General features: G+C 44.3%; 2 protein-coding genes across 3 annotated transcripts in view; one reads left to right on the top strand and one right to left on the bottom strand.

Annotated features, from left to right (window-relative positions):
• fancm (FA complementation group M) overlaps positions 1-18,953 on the top strand; it is a gene marked incomplete at its 5' end in the record, with an annotated part of 40,109 nt that overhangs the window by 5,751 nt on the left and 15,405 nt on the right. Inside the window, one exon of the mRNA XM_080512689.1 lies at positions 18,303-18,434. Within this exon, the coding sequence (XP_080368815.1) occupies positions 18,303-18,434 (132 nt within the window). The remainder of the gene's footprint in view (positions 1-18,302; positions 18,435-18,953) is intronic.
• On the bottom strand, positions 967-11,383 carry soul3 (heme-binding protein soul3). 2 transcript variants are annotated; one of them, XM_080512713.1, is made up of 5 exons: positions 10,798-11,383; positions 5,869-5,963; positions 4,969-5,110; positions 4,693-4,876; positions 967-3,482 (listed from the first exon to the last, which is right to left on the bottom strand). In XM_080512713.1, the coding sequence occupies exons 1-5, from the start codon at positions 11,054-11,056 to the stop codon at positions 3,311-3,313; spliced, it is 852 nt and encodes a 283-aa protein (XP_080368839.1). In that variant the 5' UTR covers positions 11,057-11,383; the 3' UTR covers positions 967-3,310. The 2 variants fall into 2 exon arrangements, 1 of the variants encoding a protein (XP_080368839.1); XR_013936997.1 differs by having other exon boundaries at positions 3,347-3,482; positions 4,215-4,876.

Genomic DNA, 18,953 nt, shown 5'->3' with positions numbered 1-18,953 from the left:
GAGTTAGCTTAGCAGATTAGCATGTGAGACGAGGCCAGATTCCAGGTCAGGGACACCTGGGGTGTAACCTGTGTGCTTTTCAGGTAGATGGCATCTAAAGGGGCCGGAGGCCGTGATTGGGTTGCTCTTTGAAGTTTGTCACTGTGTACCATGGCTCTTTGAAGTTTGTCGCTGTGTAGCATGGTTCTTTGAAGTTTGTCGCTGTGTACCATGGTTCTTTGCGGTTTGTCACTGTGTACCATGGCTCTTTGAAGTTTGTCACTGTGTACCATGGCTCTTTGAAGTTTGTCACTGTGTACCATGGTTCTTTGAGGTTTGTCACTGTGTACCATGGTTCTTTGAGGTTTGTCACTGTGTACCATGGCTGGTTGAGGTTTGTCACAGGTTGCATAGCTGGCCCTCCCTAACCTTTCTCAGACTCACAAACTGGTACAATCTTATCTATAAATCCATCCTTGGCCTATTCTTGTCTTACCGGGCATATTTGAATTGAAACCAGCGATTGTCTGTGCTAAAATAACATCCTTTCATTGACCGTTCCTAAGGTTTGCACTGAACTTGGCGAAGGAGCTGTTGTGTTCTCTGCCCCTGCAGCCTGGGATAACTTGCAGGTTGAACTACAGCTCTAAGAACTGATCTTGATTAGGAATTTCAAAAATGTGGTGAATGGTATGGAGGCACATTCTATTGGTTTGTTGCATGGAACTTGGTTCTGGTGTCGTCTTGGTCGGGGCTCCCTGAAAAGAGATCCTGCGCCCTCAATGGAACTCACCTGGTTAAATAAAGGTATACAATGAGGTGGTGAAGTTTATATATCAGGAAATATGTTTCAAGCTTCTTTTGTTTTCATAAAGAACTGTCGAAGCATAATTTAGCTCGATTGGCATCGTTGGCTATCATCAGAAGTTGAAAATGCGTGACACTGCTGCAGTAACGAACGACAAGCACATCTTGTAGATTTCAAAAGACGAGGAGACGAGCACATCTTTATTGAACCAAGAAAACCACAGTAGCTCTTGTTGCACTTTGAGTTTTCACAGTACAGCACACTTTTGCAAAACACTAAAAAAAAATCAAATAAAATCCACGCACTTGATGTTCCCATATAACCATGCTCTTAAAGGGAAAAAAAAACTAACTTACATGTATCATGGCTTTGCGAGTGTTCGCACACTTGTCACAGAGTTTAACATCATACTGACGCTACAATCATTGAATGCAAAAGAAGTTCTTTGGATCTGAATGCCTTGATATCGACTTTAAGACTGGGCCACCTTCCCAACACAACACCAACTGCTAGTTTCCTTTTTAGCGATGGGAATATGTGGACGACTCATTGTTTTAGGGTGGAATCGAACAGATTAAACTACTAATCAGACTTTATTAATCCCATCGGGGGCAATTCCTTTTCTGAATCTCATTTTTAAGGTGCGGACACAATATGGCGCTCCAAGGAGCTGACGGACGGGGGGGTCGGGGGGTCATGTTTGGGGAGCCACAGTGGGGATCGGGATTATGTCGTCTGTCCTTGTACAAATCTTCACACAGTGATGTTTGACAAGTTTCCCAGCTCCATGTGTGCATTTCACAGTAGAAAGACTTACTGTGGACTTTCTGCTTGTAATTCAAACACGTCCTCCTCCACAGGCCGCTGTTATTTACACCTTAATCCGCGACAAAAACTTAAACGCAGTGAAAAGGAATTAACTTGATCTGATCAATCTGTCTGACAGTAGAGATGATCCACTTGTCTTTTGGATGCGAGTGAAGGATAGCTAGTATGAACACAGTGTAGGAAAGAGAGACGCTGAGGTATCTACTCCTGTGTGATCAAGGAATGCATTGCATTGGACCGTTTTTTCTTCAGAGAACAGGAATATTGTCTGCAAACCTCCATGACCGAGACACCTTTTTACCAAAAAGAGCCACAAAACAAGTTTAACTTCAGAATGAGCATTATCCGTGTATTTATCTATACATGCAAAAATGTACGTTGCGTTGTCTTGCTGTTTAATTTGATTGGTTTCAGATCTTCATCACAGCTCTTCAGTAGTTTGTGTGGTCGTCTCAACGCACCGGGGCTGTCGGTTAAAGAAAGTGAGCAAAACTCTATTGTCCTCTGAAACCTATTTATTTTGGATTTAATCCCGTTATCTTACCAAGAGGAGACTTTCGAAACATTTCTCAGCTGACGAAGAGGAAGGCAGCCTCAGGAGACTCGGTTTGAGGAGGCAGATTTTAACATTCGGCTTTTCTTTTACTTTAACTGGAACATTTGTACCTTCGACTTTGAGAGAATAATTACGTATTATTATCTGCTCTCAACATGACAAAAGTCGAGGTCAAAATGTCCAGTACAGATGGGCCATAGAGCCACATGTAGCTCCACAGCGGAGGGCTAAAGTACTTTGATTGTCATTCAGCAGTAAATTCAGAGAGATATTCAGCATTTGGTTTGGAGCGGCGAAGTTTGTTGTGGCTTTTACATTCATTAGTTTCTGGGTGTTTCTCTATTTGTGTTGAGCTCCTGAAAGGTTGAAGCGACGGTGTGTTTGTCTGAGATCTTCCTCCAACCCGCTGCAACTACACCTGAACCCGGAACGCATATTTGTGATTCTTAATCATCTCATAAATATTGCACTTTTTTTTTTTTGTCTTTTTTTTTTTTCTTTCTATTTTTTTTTTTTTTTTTAATTGAAACACAATATGCAGTGTGACTGGCATCACGTCGGCGTGTGACTCGCAGTGAATTAAATAACGACAGCGGAAAGAGGGTGACAGCCGCTCTACACTGAACAGACATGGCGGCTGTGCGACGGAGACAAAAAGAGCACGATAAGGCTGCACGTCTACTGGGATCCTGGTTTTCTCTGCACACGGATTCTAGGCGGCTGCATGTTTCTGACACCACTCAGTGGTTTCCATGCTCATTACAACGGCTCCATTTCGTTTCACGACTGTGCTTTCGGAAAGGAGGCGAATACTTCTCCTCGCAGCATCTGGCAGTGATGGACATCAGTTCTTGAGGGTGAAATGACTTTTTCTCTATAAGAGGATGCTGATGGGAGATTCACTGAGGTTTAGAGTAAGGGCGAAGCTATGTTCTTTCAAAGAAAAAGAAAAAGAAAAAAAAAAATCCGAACCCAATAGCTTTGGAGTGTGTGTGAGGCTGGTGGTTGTTTCAGATAGGGTGGGGACGAAAGATGACGTTGCACCTGAGGCTGTAGCTGAGCTGGGGCAGTGTTAAGGGAGTCTGTACGGGGGAGGGGGGGGGGGGTCTGGGGCCGGACGCCGTCGTTCCCACCGCTTCTCAGCGGCGCTCCAGGAACCAGATCTCATTCTGACGGTTGCTGTGAGCGGGGTTGGTGTAGCCGGCCACGATGAAGGAGTCGCGGACGCAGACGGCGGGAGTGTCCAGCAGCTCGGCCATCATCGTGATCTGATCCATGATGGTCACCTCGTTGGTCGGACCACCGAACGGTCTGCAGGAGAAAAGACAGCGGAGGGTGAACCGGGGGCGAGACGAAGCATGTGGGACATTTACTCGCGCTGTCAAAAAAGCACGCATTGATTTAAAATGTTTAACTCCTTAAAACGTGTGTGTGTGTGTGTGTGTGTGTGTGTGTGTGTGTGTGTGTGTGTGTGTGTGTGTGTGTGTGTGTGTGTGTGTGTGTGTGTGTGTGTGTGTGTGTGTGTGTGTGTGTGTGTGTGTGTGTGTGTGTGTGTGTGTGTGTGTGTGTGATCTTTAAATTTAAATGGACTTTCTGTGTGTTGATTCTACATTGATTTCAGTCTTAAGTCGAAAGACAATGCGATTAATTACAGAAAATTGCAATTAAATAGTTGAAAAAAATGTTATTGATTGGCAGCACTAAAATTTACATAAATTTCTGTATCTACGCGGGAAATTTACGGGATGCTAAAGCCCCCCGCCCCCCCCACCGCCTGTTTCATTCAGGCTCTGCATGTCAAATGATTCAGATGAGTCCTTTACTTCATTATTTCAACTTTACGTCAGGACAGGAAGCAGAAAAAGGATTGAAACACTGGATTGCAGACATGCGAGATAAAGAAGGGAAAGCGGGAACAAAGACAAGTCAAGACTGCAACTTTAAAGTGCTTGTGACACCTTATTTTATCATGTTTGCCGTGGAAAAATAACAGCGAAAGGCACATTTTCCGTCATTAGACGTGCACTCTGTTGACATATTTACCCTTTGTACAACTGTGGGCCACTGAAAAGCGAATGCAGAAGGAGTTGGTGAAGTCCCGTCGAGGACGCTTCTCTCTGTGGTGCGTTTTTTCTTGTTGTGAATTTTCAACACTATATTGAATGAGCTACTGAATGATCTTTCAATATACTGTCTACTACAATATGTCAATACTACAATATATTTTAAAATGCCAGTGACGCATCTCTTCCGCCCTCATAGGTAGAGATAACTCCGCCCATGTGGGGCCGGCTTAGCACCCGTTGAGCCCCTGATTGGCCGGGGCTAAGAACCGGTGCTAAATCTGGCCCTGGACCAGAACGAACACCTGGATCTTTTTTGGGGTGGAAAAGCCCCCCCAACCGTGGAGTCAGCCAGGACTCGCGCTTATTTCTTGCTTTTTTTCCCCTAACATTTTTTTTGTTGTTTTTTTGGTGTCGTGAGCACTTTTAACTGAGCGCAGCTCTTCGTCTCCTCCGACCTGCTGTACACGACGGCGGCGGGCCACTCCTCGATGGCGATCCCGGCGTCTTCGGGCTGCGGCGGCTGGGCCTGATGCTCAGTGGGGAGGTAGTACGCCACCGTGACGTCGTGGGAAATTGCGGAGTGGTCCTCGTCTGTGCGGACCACCGTCACGATCGGCAGGGTCATGCCCAGGTAGTCACCTGTAGAGGGGGGGGGGGGAGGAGGTGCTCATAAGAAAAAGAGCAAGACTTGGAAGAGGTTGAGCTCAGTACTCTTCTTTCTTTGGACTCACCGGAGGAGTTTTGCTGGCAGATGTATCTCATTATCCTCATGAAGCCGTAGCAGATGCTCTGCTCATACGTGTCCTCGCGCAGCGTTACACAAGCCCAGTGGCCCTTCTCATAGTGGCGCTTCTCGTAGAGCAGCTCTCCACACTGTGGGGGGGGGCGTTAAACCTCAAACACCGTTGGACATTAACAGACACATCTAATGAAAAACCTTTTTCCAGCCAACATAATCACATGTTGACCTGTTAAATTGAAAACGTGTTCAGGCCGGTCTGAAGCTCTGAATCAGAATCACACCTTTTTCATTTAATCTTTATCGAGGTCAACATTAATGCTGCATGGCTTCATTTACACTCGCTGAGGATTTTGCTGTTTTTTTTTTTTTGTTGTTGTTGTTTTTTTGTGCTCAGTTTCCACGTACCGACTTTCACAGGAAGAGTAGTTTGTTGACTGTTCTTTATCTGATCGGTCAAACATGAAGAGAATGAATATACAGTGTGGGGAAAATAGAATATTAATCACAGGTCAGTGTTTTATGACACACCGACGTTGACATTATGATAAGATTCTATAGTGTGGGTAGATGAGTTTATCTATAAATAGGGATCACTTTGCAATCACTTTGTTTAACGGGACTCTCCAGCCAAGTTCTCCCCCCCCCCCCCTCACAACTAATTTACTCAAGTTAATCCCATTACCCCCTTTTTATTTATACGGTCCTCTAAGGAGCTTATGATATTGTGTGACACGATCATTTTGTCAGGAATAATTAGCTGACGCAGCTCAGACAGGGAGAACTCGTTGTCATTTTTTTACGAAAAATCTTAAATATGAATGTAACGCAAGCTGTTATGCAGCTGACGGTCCATACGGAGTGTGCTGGAGTAACCAGATGTGAGTAGTACCTTGTCCTTGCGTCCGAGCAGAGTGAAAGGAACAGGTTCTCTGTTACTGCGGCCCTGGTTGTTGCTGGTCAGCTGCTGGATGGGTTCGGCCATATCTGTCACACAAAGCAAACCACGGGGGGATTAGTGCAAAATAGAGATTTGTCATGGTGGCTCCTTTAAAAAAAAAAAAAAGAACAGATGGGAAGAATAGATGCGGAGGATGCTGTCACAAAAACAAGTTTCTCGCCTTAATTAAAATAAAGGTTTCAGATCATACATATAACCTAAACTGCTGGCAACGTTTGTGAGAGCGATGCGGAGAAACTCCAGGCCACAAACTACCGGAAGTGGACTTCATCAGAGCTCTGCTAAATCCAGACTGGGAAAGACGGGGACGAAATTCATCTGGAGCCACACAAGATCTTTTAAAATGACTAATTCTCTGGGCCACATCTGGATTTTAATAACTACATTTATTATTATTATTATTATTATTACCACAGGAGACATTTGAATATATATTTAGCTGTTTTAAGCCATTTTAATAGTGATGCTTTTATTTTCCTATTCCCCCTTTGTTGTGGTTTAAGCCAGTGTTTTTCAACCACTGTGCCGCGGCACACTGGTGTTCCGCGAGATCTTGTCAGGTGTGCCGTGGGAAATTATCCAATTTCACATTTTTTTCTTTTTTTTTGGCGGTGGAAAGACAAAGAACGGGTGCTCACTCTGGCCCCGGCTCCCAACCACATACTTCTAAAATAAGTGTTCAGCCTTTTTTATCAGCAACCGGGATACGGTGTTAAAAATTAAACTGCTGCGATGCACTCGGTAATGATTTATTTCATATCACACTCTTTGATAACCGCACTGCTGAAGGCTTAGGTTATGCGAAAAGTTGTGCCGACAAACTTTTGCAACAACAAAATGTGTGCTAATGTGGAACATGGGCCAAGTCTTGTTCCCGGCGTTTCAAGTACAAATGAAAGGTCCCAAAAGTACGAGCGATTCCCTTGGACTTCCATAATGTGGGATGGCGACACGTCCACACAAGAGCGGGAGCTGCTAAGCTGCTCTTGGCCGGCGTCTCTGGAACAATGAATTCCATCTTGTTTACAAACTCCCGAGCCTTTTTTTATTTTTTTTTGTGCTTGCGTCGCACTTGAGAATATGAGCTCCCCTAACCTCATTTTGCTCCGAGATGAGTCACCGACAATAACCAAGCAAATAATGTCTCCTTTGTTTGGAATGGCAGCGTCGTTGAGGTTGTAACGGCGAGAGTTCACTCTCCATGTGGGAATTCATTACAGTTCCAATGTGTCTCAGGAGTCTGCCGGAGCGATACATGATCAAACCAAAGCTGGTATCACTGGCATGAAGCCACACCGTGGCGACAAATTATACCAGAAAGAGAAGGCAGCTAAATGAGTTTTTACCTTAAATGACAGATAATGAAACAATGGTTTTCTCGTTCGTTCTGCATCCGTCGATGTGTCCCTGAGGAATTACGTCATTCAAGCAGCCCCCCCCCCCTTCTGAAATGGAAAACCTCTTGCTTCTTTCACCTCAAAATTCTTCTAACAAAGCAGACCAAGACGCACGGAGGGAAAAAAAACGAAACCGAAGACGAGGACTGACTATTTGGTTTTGGAGAGACTCGAAAACATAAATGTGGAAAAAGCCAATCAAACGCACGTACAAGTTATTTTTACATTCTCGTCTTTATTTTTTCCGAAGAATCTCACTGGCATTAAAAAAGTGGAATTAAATGTCTAATTTAATGCGGCCCTGTATTTCCTGAGCACATTCTCCTGCCAAAGTACAAGTACAAGACATCGTCGCTCCTCCCTATTCCGTATCGCTGGGCACCTCAACAGAGGGGTGACCAAAAAAATGTTTTACAAATAAAATTGGAACTGTTATTTACAGTTCTTTAGGTATTATCCACAACTTTTGCCAGTGGAGATGCACAAAGGCCTGAGGCACACACAGTGCAGTGGGACCTGGACTTTTGTGATGCACTGGCCCTGGCGGATTGCGAGGATCAGCCACACGGGAGTATAAATCACACACACGTCCTCTTGTGCGGTTTCCCCCGTGGAAAGCATAACGGAGCCTTTCTACCAACCAGCAGGAAACAATTGCAAATATCCATATTTTATTTCACCCCGCACATTAATTCAGCAGCTCTTATTCAAACGGCGTAAGGAAAATCAAATATTCACTACAGTGATTAAAAAAACAACAACAATGTGAAGAGGTAAATCAGGTGCATGATGAGCTTATCCTCCTTGCCCTGACTCTCCGTACTGATTAGAGTACAGCAGTAAGCTCTCAGTCTCTGTACAGACCTCTCTGACCCCCCCCCCCCCCCCCCCCCCCCCCCAGACCTCAGCTGGTGTCAAGAGTTAGATGCAAAGTCCCGGATTGTCCGTTTCCACTCACGTCCACGTTACTGCTCCTTCAAATGCGAAGAAACGGACCAGAGCAGCTCCACGCCTCCGGGAAAAAAAACAACGATTTGTGTGGTGTTTTTCGTCGTGTGGTATCATTTGGCTGCGGGACCGCCACTCTGGCATTTCCCGGTGCAGCCTCCACTGTCAGACAGGAAATGACGACACATTTGACCCGAACGCGCAGGCGCTAGCTACTTAGCAGTAAGCTACTACTTTTAAATTTCCCGGAAACTGTTACGAATGTATGGTTTCTTGCTCGCCGTTGTTATACCTGCAGTAAACTAACATATATTGATGATAATAACAGCGCGTTACACCAGTGGTTTAGGTTCCGTGTGATTTTAAAGCTAAGTCATGCTAACGGTGGCTAATAGCATTACTTAGCTTCAAGAACTTCACAGGACGGCCAAAGTTTAAACATATAATGCAAAACACGAGTCATTACTGCAGTTTATATTAGTATCTAAAGTTATTTATTATTTTAAAAAGATTTAATGCAGTACAACAGTAAATTTTTTTACTACTACATTACAAGATATGTTTATATATTCAACAGGAGAGGTTTTTTTTTAAAACATGTTTAATAAATGCTGTTCCAAAATCAAAAACACAAATAATAAATAATAGTGATTTCAATATTGCCCAAAATAATCAGAATTATGATTTTGTTTTGCCATAATGGAGCAGCCCTAGGTTTTTAATGAGTTATTTACAGTCTTTGTTGAATTCATTGTGATTAATATTTAAATTTTTTTCCTATTTAAAAATGTAATCTTCCACTTTGCAGAGTATGAATGTGAAGTGTGTGGAGACACGAGTCCCAGTCCTCTGTAAATTGTACAGCCGTATAGTTTGAACAATCTCTCAGAGGGAATGTGAAGTTTTGCGCCTTTTATAAGAACAATACAGTTTATCTTATCTGCATGTAAACACGGTTGTGTGGACGTACCCTCAGTCAGCCTGTAGGGCTCCAGAGAGATGAGCAGCATTATAGTCAACAACAGGCCACATGTGTAAATACAGAAGAGCTGAGTCGCTCTCAATTTAGTTGATAGAGTTTTATTTGGCGTGTCAGATTAAAAGTGATGGGGGAAACAACTTTAACAGTTAAAAGTGTACAAATCAACACTGTGACTAATTTGTGGGATTATTCTTTGCATTCCAGAGTGAAACAAAGCAGCTTTTCATGTGCTGTGACTGGACCCTGATGCAGGTCGATCCCATAATGGCCCCGTTTTTGTTTTTTGTGGAACTTCTTTCAGAATAAACAGAAACACTAAGAGTTGGGCAGGTTTGAACGTGGATCTTTCTGGGCGAGATTTTTTGCAGCTTCCACTTTGAGAGTTGTCTTTAAGCGAGCAGAGGTTCGACCGTGTGGCTCCCGGTTTGTCTCTCGGGCTTCGTGGAGGATTCTGGGTGACGATATGATGAGGCTGCATTATAATTTTTTTTTTTTTTACTGGGATTGTGTCGACCTCCTCCTGACCTAAATCTAAACTCAGCAGGCACACAGGGCGGGTCAATAGATGAAAATAACAAGTCATTAGAATTGTTCTTCCTGATATTGCTACACTTGTGTTCCTTGTTTTCTGCCCAACAGGTATAAGTGGGTTTCCTCTTTGTTGATCTGGAGAATATTTTCAGCTGACAGAGGCAGATCAAGCGGGGGCAACATGGCACACGAGTATTAAATATCAGGCTGTAATTCAACAGAAAGCTGGACTCTGAGCACTTTGTGGATGCAGTTAGGATTCCGAGGATCTCTCCCATCTGCTTGTTTGTGTACGGCTGTGGCTTTTGTTTAATTGCTTCACAGTTGGACTCGGAGCTGCCTGAAGGCTTGGAAATGTCCCAGTTGGAACTGGTTTATCTATGTGCCTCCCGGAAACTAGGTCAGAGGTGTTCAACCCATGGCTCTGCAGCCGCCAAGTGGAAACCAAGTTCAGTGGAAAGACAAACTTTTCGCGGATTTTAAAGCTTTTTTCTTGCAGCATGAGGACACATCTGGAATATGGGATAGTGTAATAGTTTCTACAGTCAAATGTGCATGGCAACTATATTGAGTATCTCTGGAAAAGTTTCACTGCCAATGGGGGAGAAAAAAAAAAGTTTTTTTTTCTTAAAGGTAAAACGATGTGGATCAAAATATTGAATGAAAAAGATAAAATTGCTGAAATGGTTAAAACATCTGAAAGTGTAAATTGATAATATGAAAGAAAGCCGCGAACAATGGTGAAACTGCTCCTTTAAAAGGTAATAAAGTGTAATAAAGTGTTCCCAGCTCTTCTTTACATTTTTTAGATGTGATAAGTTCAACGTAAACTCCAGTTTTATGCGTCTTAAATGGGTGAAAACGTCTGTTTTGGGAACGAAAGCTGCAGAATTAGGTCAAAGTGCTTCGATCACCTCCATCTAAAAAGGCCAGACCTGCTGCCTCCAACAACCGCGGTAGTTTTAAGAACTGATCCTGGACCGGATCGGCTCCCCGTCCTACCTTGGGAGACCTCCACCTGGTGTCCCCGAGCCACGTCCTGCCAGTAGTGCAGCAGGCGCTCGTCGTCCTCCATGGCTTCCCCCTCCTCCAGGCTGCCATTCCCCGAGTCCGACAGCTGGTCCTCGGAGAACGACTCCAGGTCCTCCAGGGTGATCATCCCCCCTCGGTCGGGGCCGGAGCCGCCGCCGCCTCCTCCGCCTCCACCTCCACCTCCACCTCCTCCTCCTCCGCCGCTCATCTGACAGCCGCCTCGGTCCATTCCCAAACCCCGGAAACAACTCACTGGCTCGGAACTCGTAAAAAAAACAACCCGAGTTTTACGGAGGAGATCAGTCCGAGCGGAGCTCGAGCGACGCTTTGTTGGAGAGTGCGTCCGGCGGAGGTCGACTCGCCCGGGTGAGGACGCCCGCGGCTGCCGCCTGGTGCTCGGTGAGCCTGTTCAAGCGGGGTGAGGTTCAGCCGACACGGCGGGGCATGTTTCCCCCGCGCCGCCTTATTCCCGAATAATAGTCATGTTAGTCCGAGGAGCACTTTAAAAACGGCACAAAACAAACGCTGACGTTTCCCCTCCCGTGCGGAGCAACGTGACGTCTCCTGCTCGGAGCAGCAGGAGGAGGAGGAGGAGTCAGATGAGGGGGCGGAGCAACGTGACGTCTGCTCAGAGGAGGGGGCGGAGCAACGTGACGTCTCTTCCTGCTGCTCCCGCCCTGTTGATCTTGCCACTGCTATACCGCCCCCTCCTCTCTCTGTCGCTCCAACCTCCTCGCCCTCGTTTTCCTCCTCCTGCACCTATTTTTTCCTCCTTCTCCCCTTCCTTCTCCAGCCCACTCCTCCTCTTATCCTCCTCCTGCTCCTTCTCCTACTCATCCCCCTCTTCCAACTCTCTCGCGATGAGAAACCTGACTCCTTAAACTGACTCGAGGGTTTTTGAGTCGTTCATCCAAGTGAACCGGGTGTTTGAATCATGAGTCGTTTGAGTCAGTTATACATTGGGCGTCACGTATCAGTGGGAATATGCTGAAACACTTGAGATAAACAATTAGACTATATTTTTATTGGCACTGGTCTGTTTTTTCTACATCATTTGTGTTGTTTTTGAGGTTTATTTAAACCGGAACTAAGTTAAATAAATCATTAAAAATAAAGTACATACAAGGTATCCAGAATGGCATATATACATACTGTATATTATTTTAAAGTAAAAATATTTCCTCAAAAAATTCAGATTTTTGTCTTACAAATTTCACAAATATTTTTACTTGTAAGTATAAATAATCTGACGTTCAACGGGTGGAACTAATTATAGGGGACAGCATTAAATGCAACACAATACATGCTTGAGTCATATTTGGACATAATTTATTATGCATTCATGTATTTATTTCTACAAACTAAACAAACAATGTGTTTATTTTCCTGTGAAAAATTTATTATTTGTTTATTTTCCACCGAAAACAATTGTGGACGGTATGGAAAAAAAACAAACTGCGACCACCAGCTCCGATTTTCCATCACCCCCTCCGTTGAGGCACTGAGCACCGAGGAACGGGTCTGTGAGGAGGAACAACGACGCAGCCGCTTGTTTATTGCGAGTGACGATCGGCGCTCTCGACTTGCTCGCAGTTTTGAAAATAAGAAATAAATAAACTACAATAAGAGATAGATATACTTCAACATAAATACTTTGATAAATTGATCCAAAATAAAATGTTGGAGGTGTCGAGATGAGGAACGGGAGTCGGAGGCGGCGTGTTTCAGCAAGGAACTCCAAACTTTATCCTCCATTCCAACACACTTCTCACAAACTCTTTTCTTTTCTCTCACAGGTGCAACAACAAAACTACTTCCTCTCTACAAAATAAAGTTCCCCACCGCCCCACAGTAACTGGGTGAATCATGACCGTAACTGATCAGCACAGTGGTGGAACTTTATTTTGTAGAGAGGTAGGGTTTCCGGTCGGTAGTATTCTGGTGTACCAGCGTGTGGCGCTGCGCTCTCATGTTGGAGAGAGAGAGAGAGAAAAGAAGAGTTACTGAGAAGTGTGGGTTCATGGAGGATAAAGTTTGGAGTTCCTTGCTGAACACGACGCCTCCGACTCCACAACATCATCCTTTTTCCTCCTGCAGACGAATTCTGAGATCGTCTGGAGCCAAAATCATAATCACGATTAAAACTCCATTAATTGAGCAGATCTAGTGGTTCAACTCGGCTTGAAAATCGAAAGAGTCATAGGATGGATTCTCTGTGTTTAGTTTGGTATTTGGCTTCCTTTTTTTTTTTTTTTTTTTAACTGCGACAATATTAATCAAAAGCAGTATTTTGTGAGCTGTGTAAAGTGTAAACGTGTTCAGAAAACCGTTGAAAACGTAGAAGTCTGTACTATACGTGTCTTTCGTCCCTCGTCAGAACGCGTCTCGGGTCTGTCCAGGACATCCAGGCTCCACCTTCGCTTCACCGCAAACACAAATTTGCAAGAAAAAAAGATTTTGACTTTTATTAGTCAATTCGAAAAATATTCACGGCATTTTTATATTTTTCAAAATGTGCCTTTGACTTCCCCATGTTACACGTCGCTTTGGGACTCGGGACCTTTTGTGTAGAACCAGACTGACAAGCGTCAGACCGCAGAGTGAAGCGTTCGTCAGAATTCCTCACGTGAAATATAAGGAAACAATTTCAGTTGATCACAACATTACAAATAGCGAAAACTATAAAGACGAAGCTAGAATAACAACAGCGTTTCTGTCATTTACAACTGTGCTCTTGTTGTCCTGAGATCAACGGATGAAAACCGTTAACTAGCGGACTTCCTGCTTGAAATCACTGATCACTGATCCAGAAGGTTTGATGGAGCTTGTTGCATGTGCAGCTTCCCTGGGACCTTAATCATCTCGGAGGAAACGTGGTAAACATCCACGGCAGACGGTATTTTTGCGTGCGGCCCGTCCAGTCAAGTCCTGTTCACGTGCGCCTCGTTTTACGTCTCTCTCTCTTTTTTTTCTCCCCCCAAACCGTCATTTCATCTCGACGTCTTCACAGCTTTTCCATCGTCTTCTGCTCATTTCTCAACCATATTTTTAATTTTTTTACTTATTGTTTAAAAGCACAAAGCATAAAAATGAAGAGCAATTTAACAATTAAAAGTAACTGTTGTGCTTTCAAAATGCAGGCGAATGCTTGATTACAGTACTTAGCAACACGACGTAGGGTTTTATGTGGTGTTACTAACTAACCTCAAACACTGGTTTCTTAAATCGTTAAATAATATAATCAGGTGATCTTTACACAAGACGACGCATTCATTATTGAAAGTCTGTTTTTTCTACCGAGCTATTATGTCGTATGCGGGAGTTGAAGGTCTTCAGCAACTCCCTCCAATATTCACTTCCATGATGATCGTGACGGTTACCATGACAAAACCAAACGCTGACGCCATCAAATGCGCTTTATTCTTTTATCCTCCTTCCATGTTTTTGTTGTGATTGCAGAGCAGTAGAGCGCTGAGCAGTGGCTTCCTGTGTGCAGCACTGTTTGCTCCATGTGATTATGCGCTCTTCCACACACACTTATGACGGCTGTCCTGACAACGACACGCACTCAAAGGAGAAAGGAGTGAGTCTGTCACCCAGTGCCGGGGGGGGTGGGGGTGGAGGATTCTAATGCCGTCTTCTCTTCGGTTCAGTTTCACGCCGATTTGATGAGGACGTCGTCTGCAGTGTGAGGGACAGACGACGTCCTTCTGATCTGTGTCACTGCTGCAGCCGCCTGCCATGGTGCTCCCTTTAAACAGGCACGTAGAGAGGACGTTATATAATGACCCGCTATCGTCTGTTTGCACACACACACACACACACGCACACACACACACACACACACACACACACACACACACACACACACACACACACACCACACACACACACACACACACACACACACACACACACACACACACACACACACACACACACACACACACACACATACCCATCTACATTACCCTCTCCATTGTTGACATGTGGGATTGAGAGTATTAATAGCCACCTGCTCAGACTTTTGAACGTCACTTAGCTCCATGTGTAACAGCCAATCGGCTCCGAGTCCTTCTGAGCATGCTCAGAACGGCAGTCCTCATCAGCACCATCAGTGCTCCTCTCTCTCCCTCTCTGCCCCCCCCCCCCCCCCCCCCCCCCCCCCCCTCCTCCTCCCTTGCTCTCCTCCTCTACCTCCTTGCCTCCTCCCTCCTCCCTCTTGCCTCCTGTGACCTCCTCTCCCCCTCCCTCCTCCCTCCTCCCTCTTCTCCTCCTTCCTCCCTCATTCACCTTCATGCCACTTGGTGATACTGGAAGTCAGTGGTCGGTGACATAAAGTGCGATTCAAACGTTTCACTGGATGTAAGAGCACAGCGGAGGACACGGTGGAGTAACACCACTTCCCTTTATTTTATTTCCCTGCCGATTCCACTCAGACTAAAACGGTTAAGCTTACTAATCTGCTTCGCGGTTAATCCCCTAATCTGAACGAGTGACCACATGGAGCTCCACCTGTCTGTCAGCCTCCTCCTCAAGCATTCCTCCTCCTCCTCCTCCTCCTCCTCCAGAGTCCTAAACCAACCAAAGAGGTCTGACCTCGGCCCAACGAGCACGACGGAGAGCTGCTGCTCACGACTCAAGACGACTCCGTCTCACTGTAAAGTTGTGTGAATGTCTGTTGAATCTTGAGGGTTAAACCCTCCCCGTCGACCCTGTTCCCATTTCAGCTTTTAAACCAGTTACTTAGATATTTATTTTGGGATTATTACTCATTTGTGCGCTGAGAAACCAGAAACATCAGCAACGAATTACAGGAGAATTCAATAAATTGGTTCAATTTGAAGCAGCATGTTGGATGAGCAAAGTATCTCAATGAGATTATAATTTTCCACGACTTTTCTGCGGCGTGACGCACAAGTCAAACAAACGGATGACATCTGAGAAAGTGCACGGGGGGGGGGCTGTATCAGCTTCAGTCAGCAGTCTCATCATTTAACCACAGAATCTCTCCCTGCTTGTTTAAGGTAAATTGATGAGTCACTTAAAACTTTGAGATCTGTGCTTTTTTTTGCGTGGACGGTGTTTAGAATTTGAGGAAATCATTTAAAAAAAACCTCCACAAGGCTCCAGCACACTGTGAACTTGATCCCAGTGCCTCAGTTTTTCATCCACTTCAAGGTAAAGCACCTTTTTTTTGTATCGATAAGGGCTTGCAGTAATAGACGGCAGTAATTGAAGGTGGATGAGCCGCAACAAGACGACGCGACGTTTTACAGAAATCGAAATTTGTCACGTTCAAAGATATTTTCAAGCCATCAATCGCAATCAGGTGGTTTTTTGACATTTGTAACTTTTTAAATCTTTAGAAAAATAGGCATATTAGTTTTTGTTGTTGTTTTTTTTTAAAGTCAGAAGAGCTTTAAAAAGAAGATAAAAGAGGAACTTGAAATTTCAATCAGTGTTTTCAGTCAATGTGACTGAATTATTGTTGCATTAAATAAAGGTGAGACAGATGCTGAGGTTTGTCTTATTGTTTCATGATGCATTTGCACATTTTCTCCAATATTCTCAAGCAGCAATCTAATAACAATCGAAACTATCATGAGGTTTTTCAGTGAGATGCAATATGTTTCCATGGTAACTAATACAATCCTTGTTTCTGGATGTTGCCTCCGTATTAGTACAATACTTTGGTTAATGACAGAATATTCAGATTGCATTTTTAATCATTTCCTTACGACGAATTCAACAATTCCTCCGATCATCAGGAGGCGGTCATTTCGAGACACGTGAGGAATTGTAAAAGCAGAGCAGATGGAAACACCTGACAACACCCCAGGTGATCCATCTGTACACGCTTCCTTGAAAGGTTAACGGCGTCGATGCTGGTTATTCCATCTGCCGCAGCGCGCTCACATTTCACCTGCACATCTGTTCACATGATGAACCAGCGGCTCACAGCTTCTCTCACCGCCTCACATCCTCAACCGCAAACCAGGTTTAAACATTAAAGTTTTGAAGAGAGCAGACATGAGGTTTCGTTCTGTTCACCAGAATTGCAGTTTATGTTGCATTAATGAAGTTTAACAGCTCCACTGAGGAACTAATGACATGTTATTATTGCGTCAAACAGTTTCTGCCATTTATTGCTATTTTATCGTGACCTTTTGAAACGATCGTCCGCGTCTTCATTTCCTCCCGCCTTGACTACTGCAATTCTAATTTCACTTGTTTCAACAACACCATCCTTGGCAGACAGCCCTCATCAGCCCACATCAGCCTACATCAGCCCTCATCAGCCAACATCAGCCTACATCAGCCCACATCAGCCCACATCAGCCCCATTTCAGGATCAGAATCGGGTTTATTGCTAAATACAGTTTACAGAATATCAGGAATTGGGTTTTTGATGACATTGCTGCGACACAGGAGAACAAACAAGGCAGACGAACAAGGTAAAGTCTCCATTGGATCCCAGTCAAGTTTTGAATCGACTATAAAATTTGAATCTTCACTCTCCTGGCGTTGCGTGGTCAGGCCCCGCCATACGTTGTGTACATCCTGTGTGATTTTTTTATCTGAAAAGCGCTTCATAAATGTGTTGTTTGTCGTGACCATTCACCCAATCCATCTTCTGCCCGTCACATCTGTCACCTCAAAGTGAAGAAGAGGACCTTCAGATAAGACGGTGTTTACGTCCATATAATTGAATGAGATCTTCGTTAAGCATCACAAAGACATTGTTGGAGTATATAAAACAAAATGTAAATGTCATTTAATCACAGTTCAGTCTTTCTGATATGTGCACTGGGAATGGCGGCAGTGTGACAACAGGCTTGGAATACATTCTGCAGACCTTGTGTCGAACTATTTTTACCACGATGGACTTCATTTGTCTTCCGTTCTGATTTATCCGGCTGCTGGGCTTCACTGAACAATTGGCACATTCATTGCAAAATCTCTGTTTTTACTGAGCTGTATGGTTTATATGTTCTGCTGGAGTGAACGTCTTCCAATATTCACTCCTTTGCTTATCATGGCGGTTGAATGCCAACAAAACAAAATGTTGATGTTATCAAATGTCCTTATTTTTTTTTTTAAATGTTATCCTTTTGACATTTTGTTCTGATTGCAGAGCAGCAATTCCTCCCGCTGAAGTTCAAATAAAAGTGGCCCAGCTTGTGTTATCTGGTTCTGAGGATAAATAGTTGTTTGGAATCCATTTTCCCATTGTTAAGAAAGAGGTCAGCGGTAAAGAAGAAAAAAAACACCAAAAAAAACACAGACGTGTTGCGTATGCGATGGAGGAGAAGGATCTCCTGTAGCCACAGAAATGGTTGTGTAGCTCTTCTTTCAATCTTCGTGCCAGCGGGAGGCTTTTCTTCAGGCTGATGCATGCTTGTTACAGGAAATGGCCTGTAATTTGTGCTCTGTGTGTCTTTGTGTTCGCCCCCCCCCCCCCCTTGCGAAAGGTGCTGGAGAAATTCATGTCTCGTCTGGTCCAGAACCGAGTGATGGCCCACAAAGACCTGCGGAGTCTCACCAAGTACCAGCTCATCCTGGCCCGGGACCAGTTCCGTAAGAACCCTCCGCCCCACGTCAGGGTAGGAACACGGCCGCGGTGTGGACATTCTCACCGACACAACACAACTGTTACAAAGGTTTTAGAGAACATGTGGCATACTGTTGTCAGAATCACTGCTAAATATGATCTCTGTCTACTTTGTGTTTTCGCACAGGCTCAAAAATAAAATCAATTAAAGGCGACTTTGATAAGTAACTTAATCTGATTTGGAAATAGTAACGTCAGTGTACTCTGCTGAAGCGGGGTTTTAGAGTAATGCGTTATTAGCATGAGCGATATTGTTTAAATTTAACGGTAGTAATCACCTTAGCGTTAGCGAGCGGCTACCTATTTAGCGTTTGCTCGTGGCTACATGTTAGCATTGAGCACGTTCAAAGACTTGCGTTTCTTTTGCGCTTTGTGTGATTTTGTCCAACTTTATCGGCGATCGTGGTTCATGGTTTGTGAAGTGAACCGAGTTACAAAACAAGTAAAACACAAACAATTCAGTTCAGCTCTGTTTGATCTCAGTTGGGCACTGAATTTTTAGCAAGATAAC

Source organism: Blennius ocellaris (assembly GCF_963422515.1).
Source record: "Blennius ocellaris genome assembly, chromosome: 17".
NCBI classification, from domain to species: Eukaryota; Metazoa; Chordata; class Actinopteri; order Blenniiformes; family Blenniidae; genus Blennius; species Blennius ocellaris.
Note: the sequence above shows the minus strand (reverse complement) of the source record. Positions and strands in the feature narration are given on the sequence as shown.

Bases quoted from the DNA above. Each gene is read 5' to 3' on its own strand.
- soul3 (XM_080512713.1), bottom strand. From the start codon at position 11,056: ATGGACCGAGGCGGCTGTCAGATGAGCGGCGGAGGAGGAGGAGGTGGA. The intron at 5,964-10,797 runs GTAGGACGGGGA...TTTGTGTGACAG, and splicing joins CCAGGTGGAGGTCTCCCAAG to ATATGGCCGAACCCATCCAG. The intron at 3,483-4,692 runs GTCGGAGGAGAC...TTTCTCCTGCAG, and splicing joins GCCGCCGTCGTGTACAGCAG to ACCGTTCGGTGGTCCGACCA.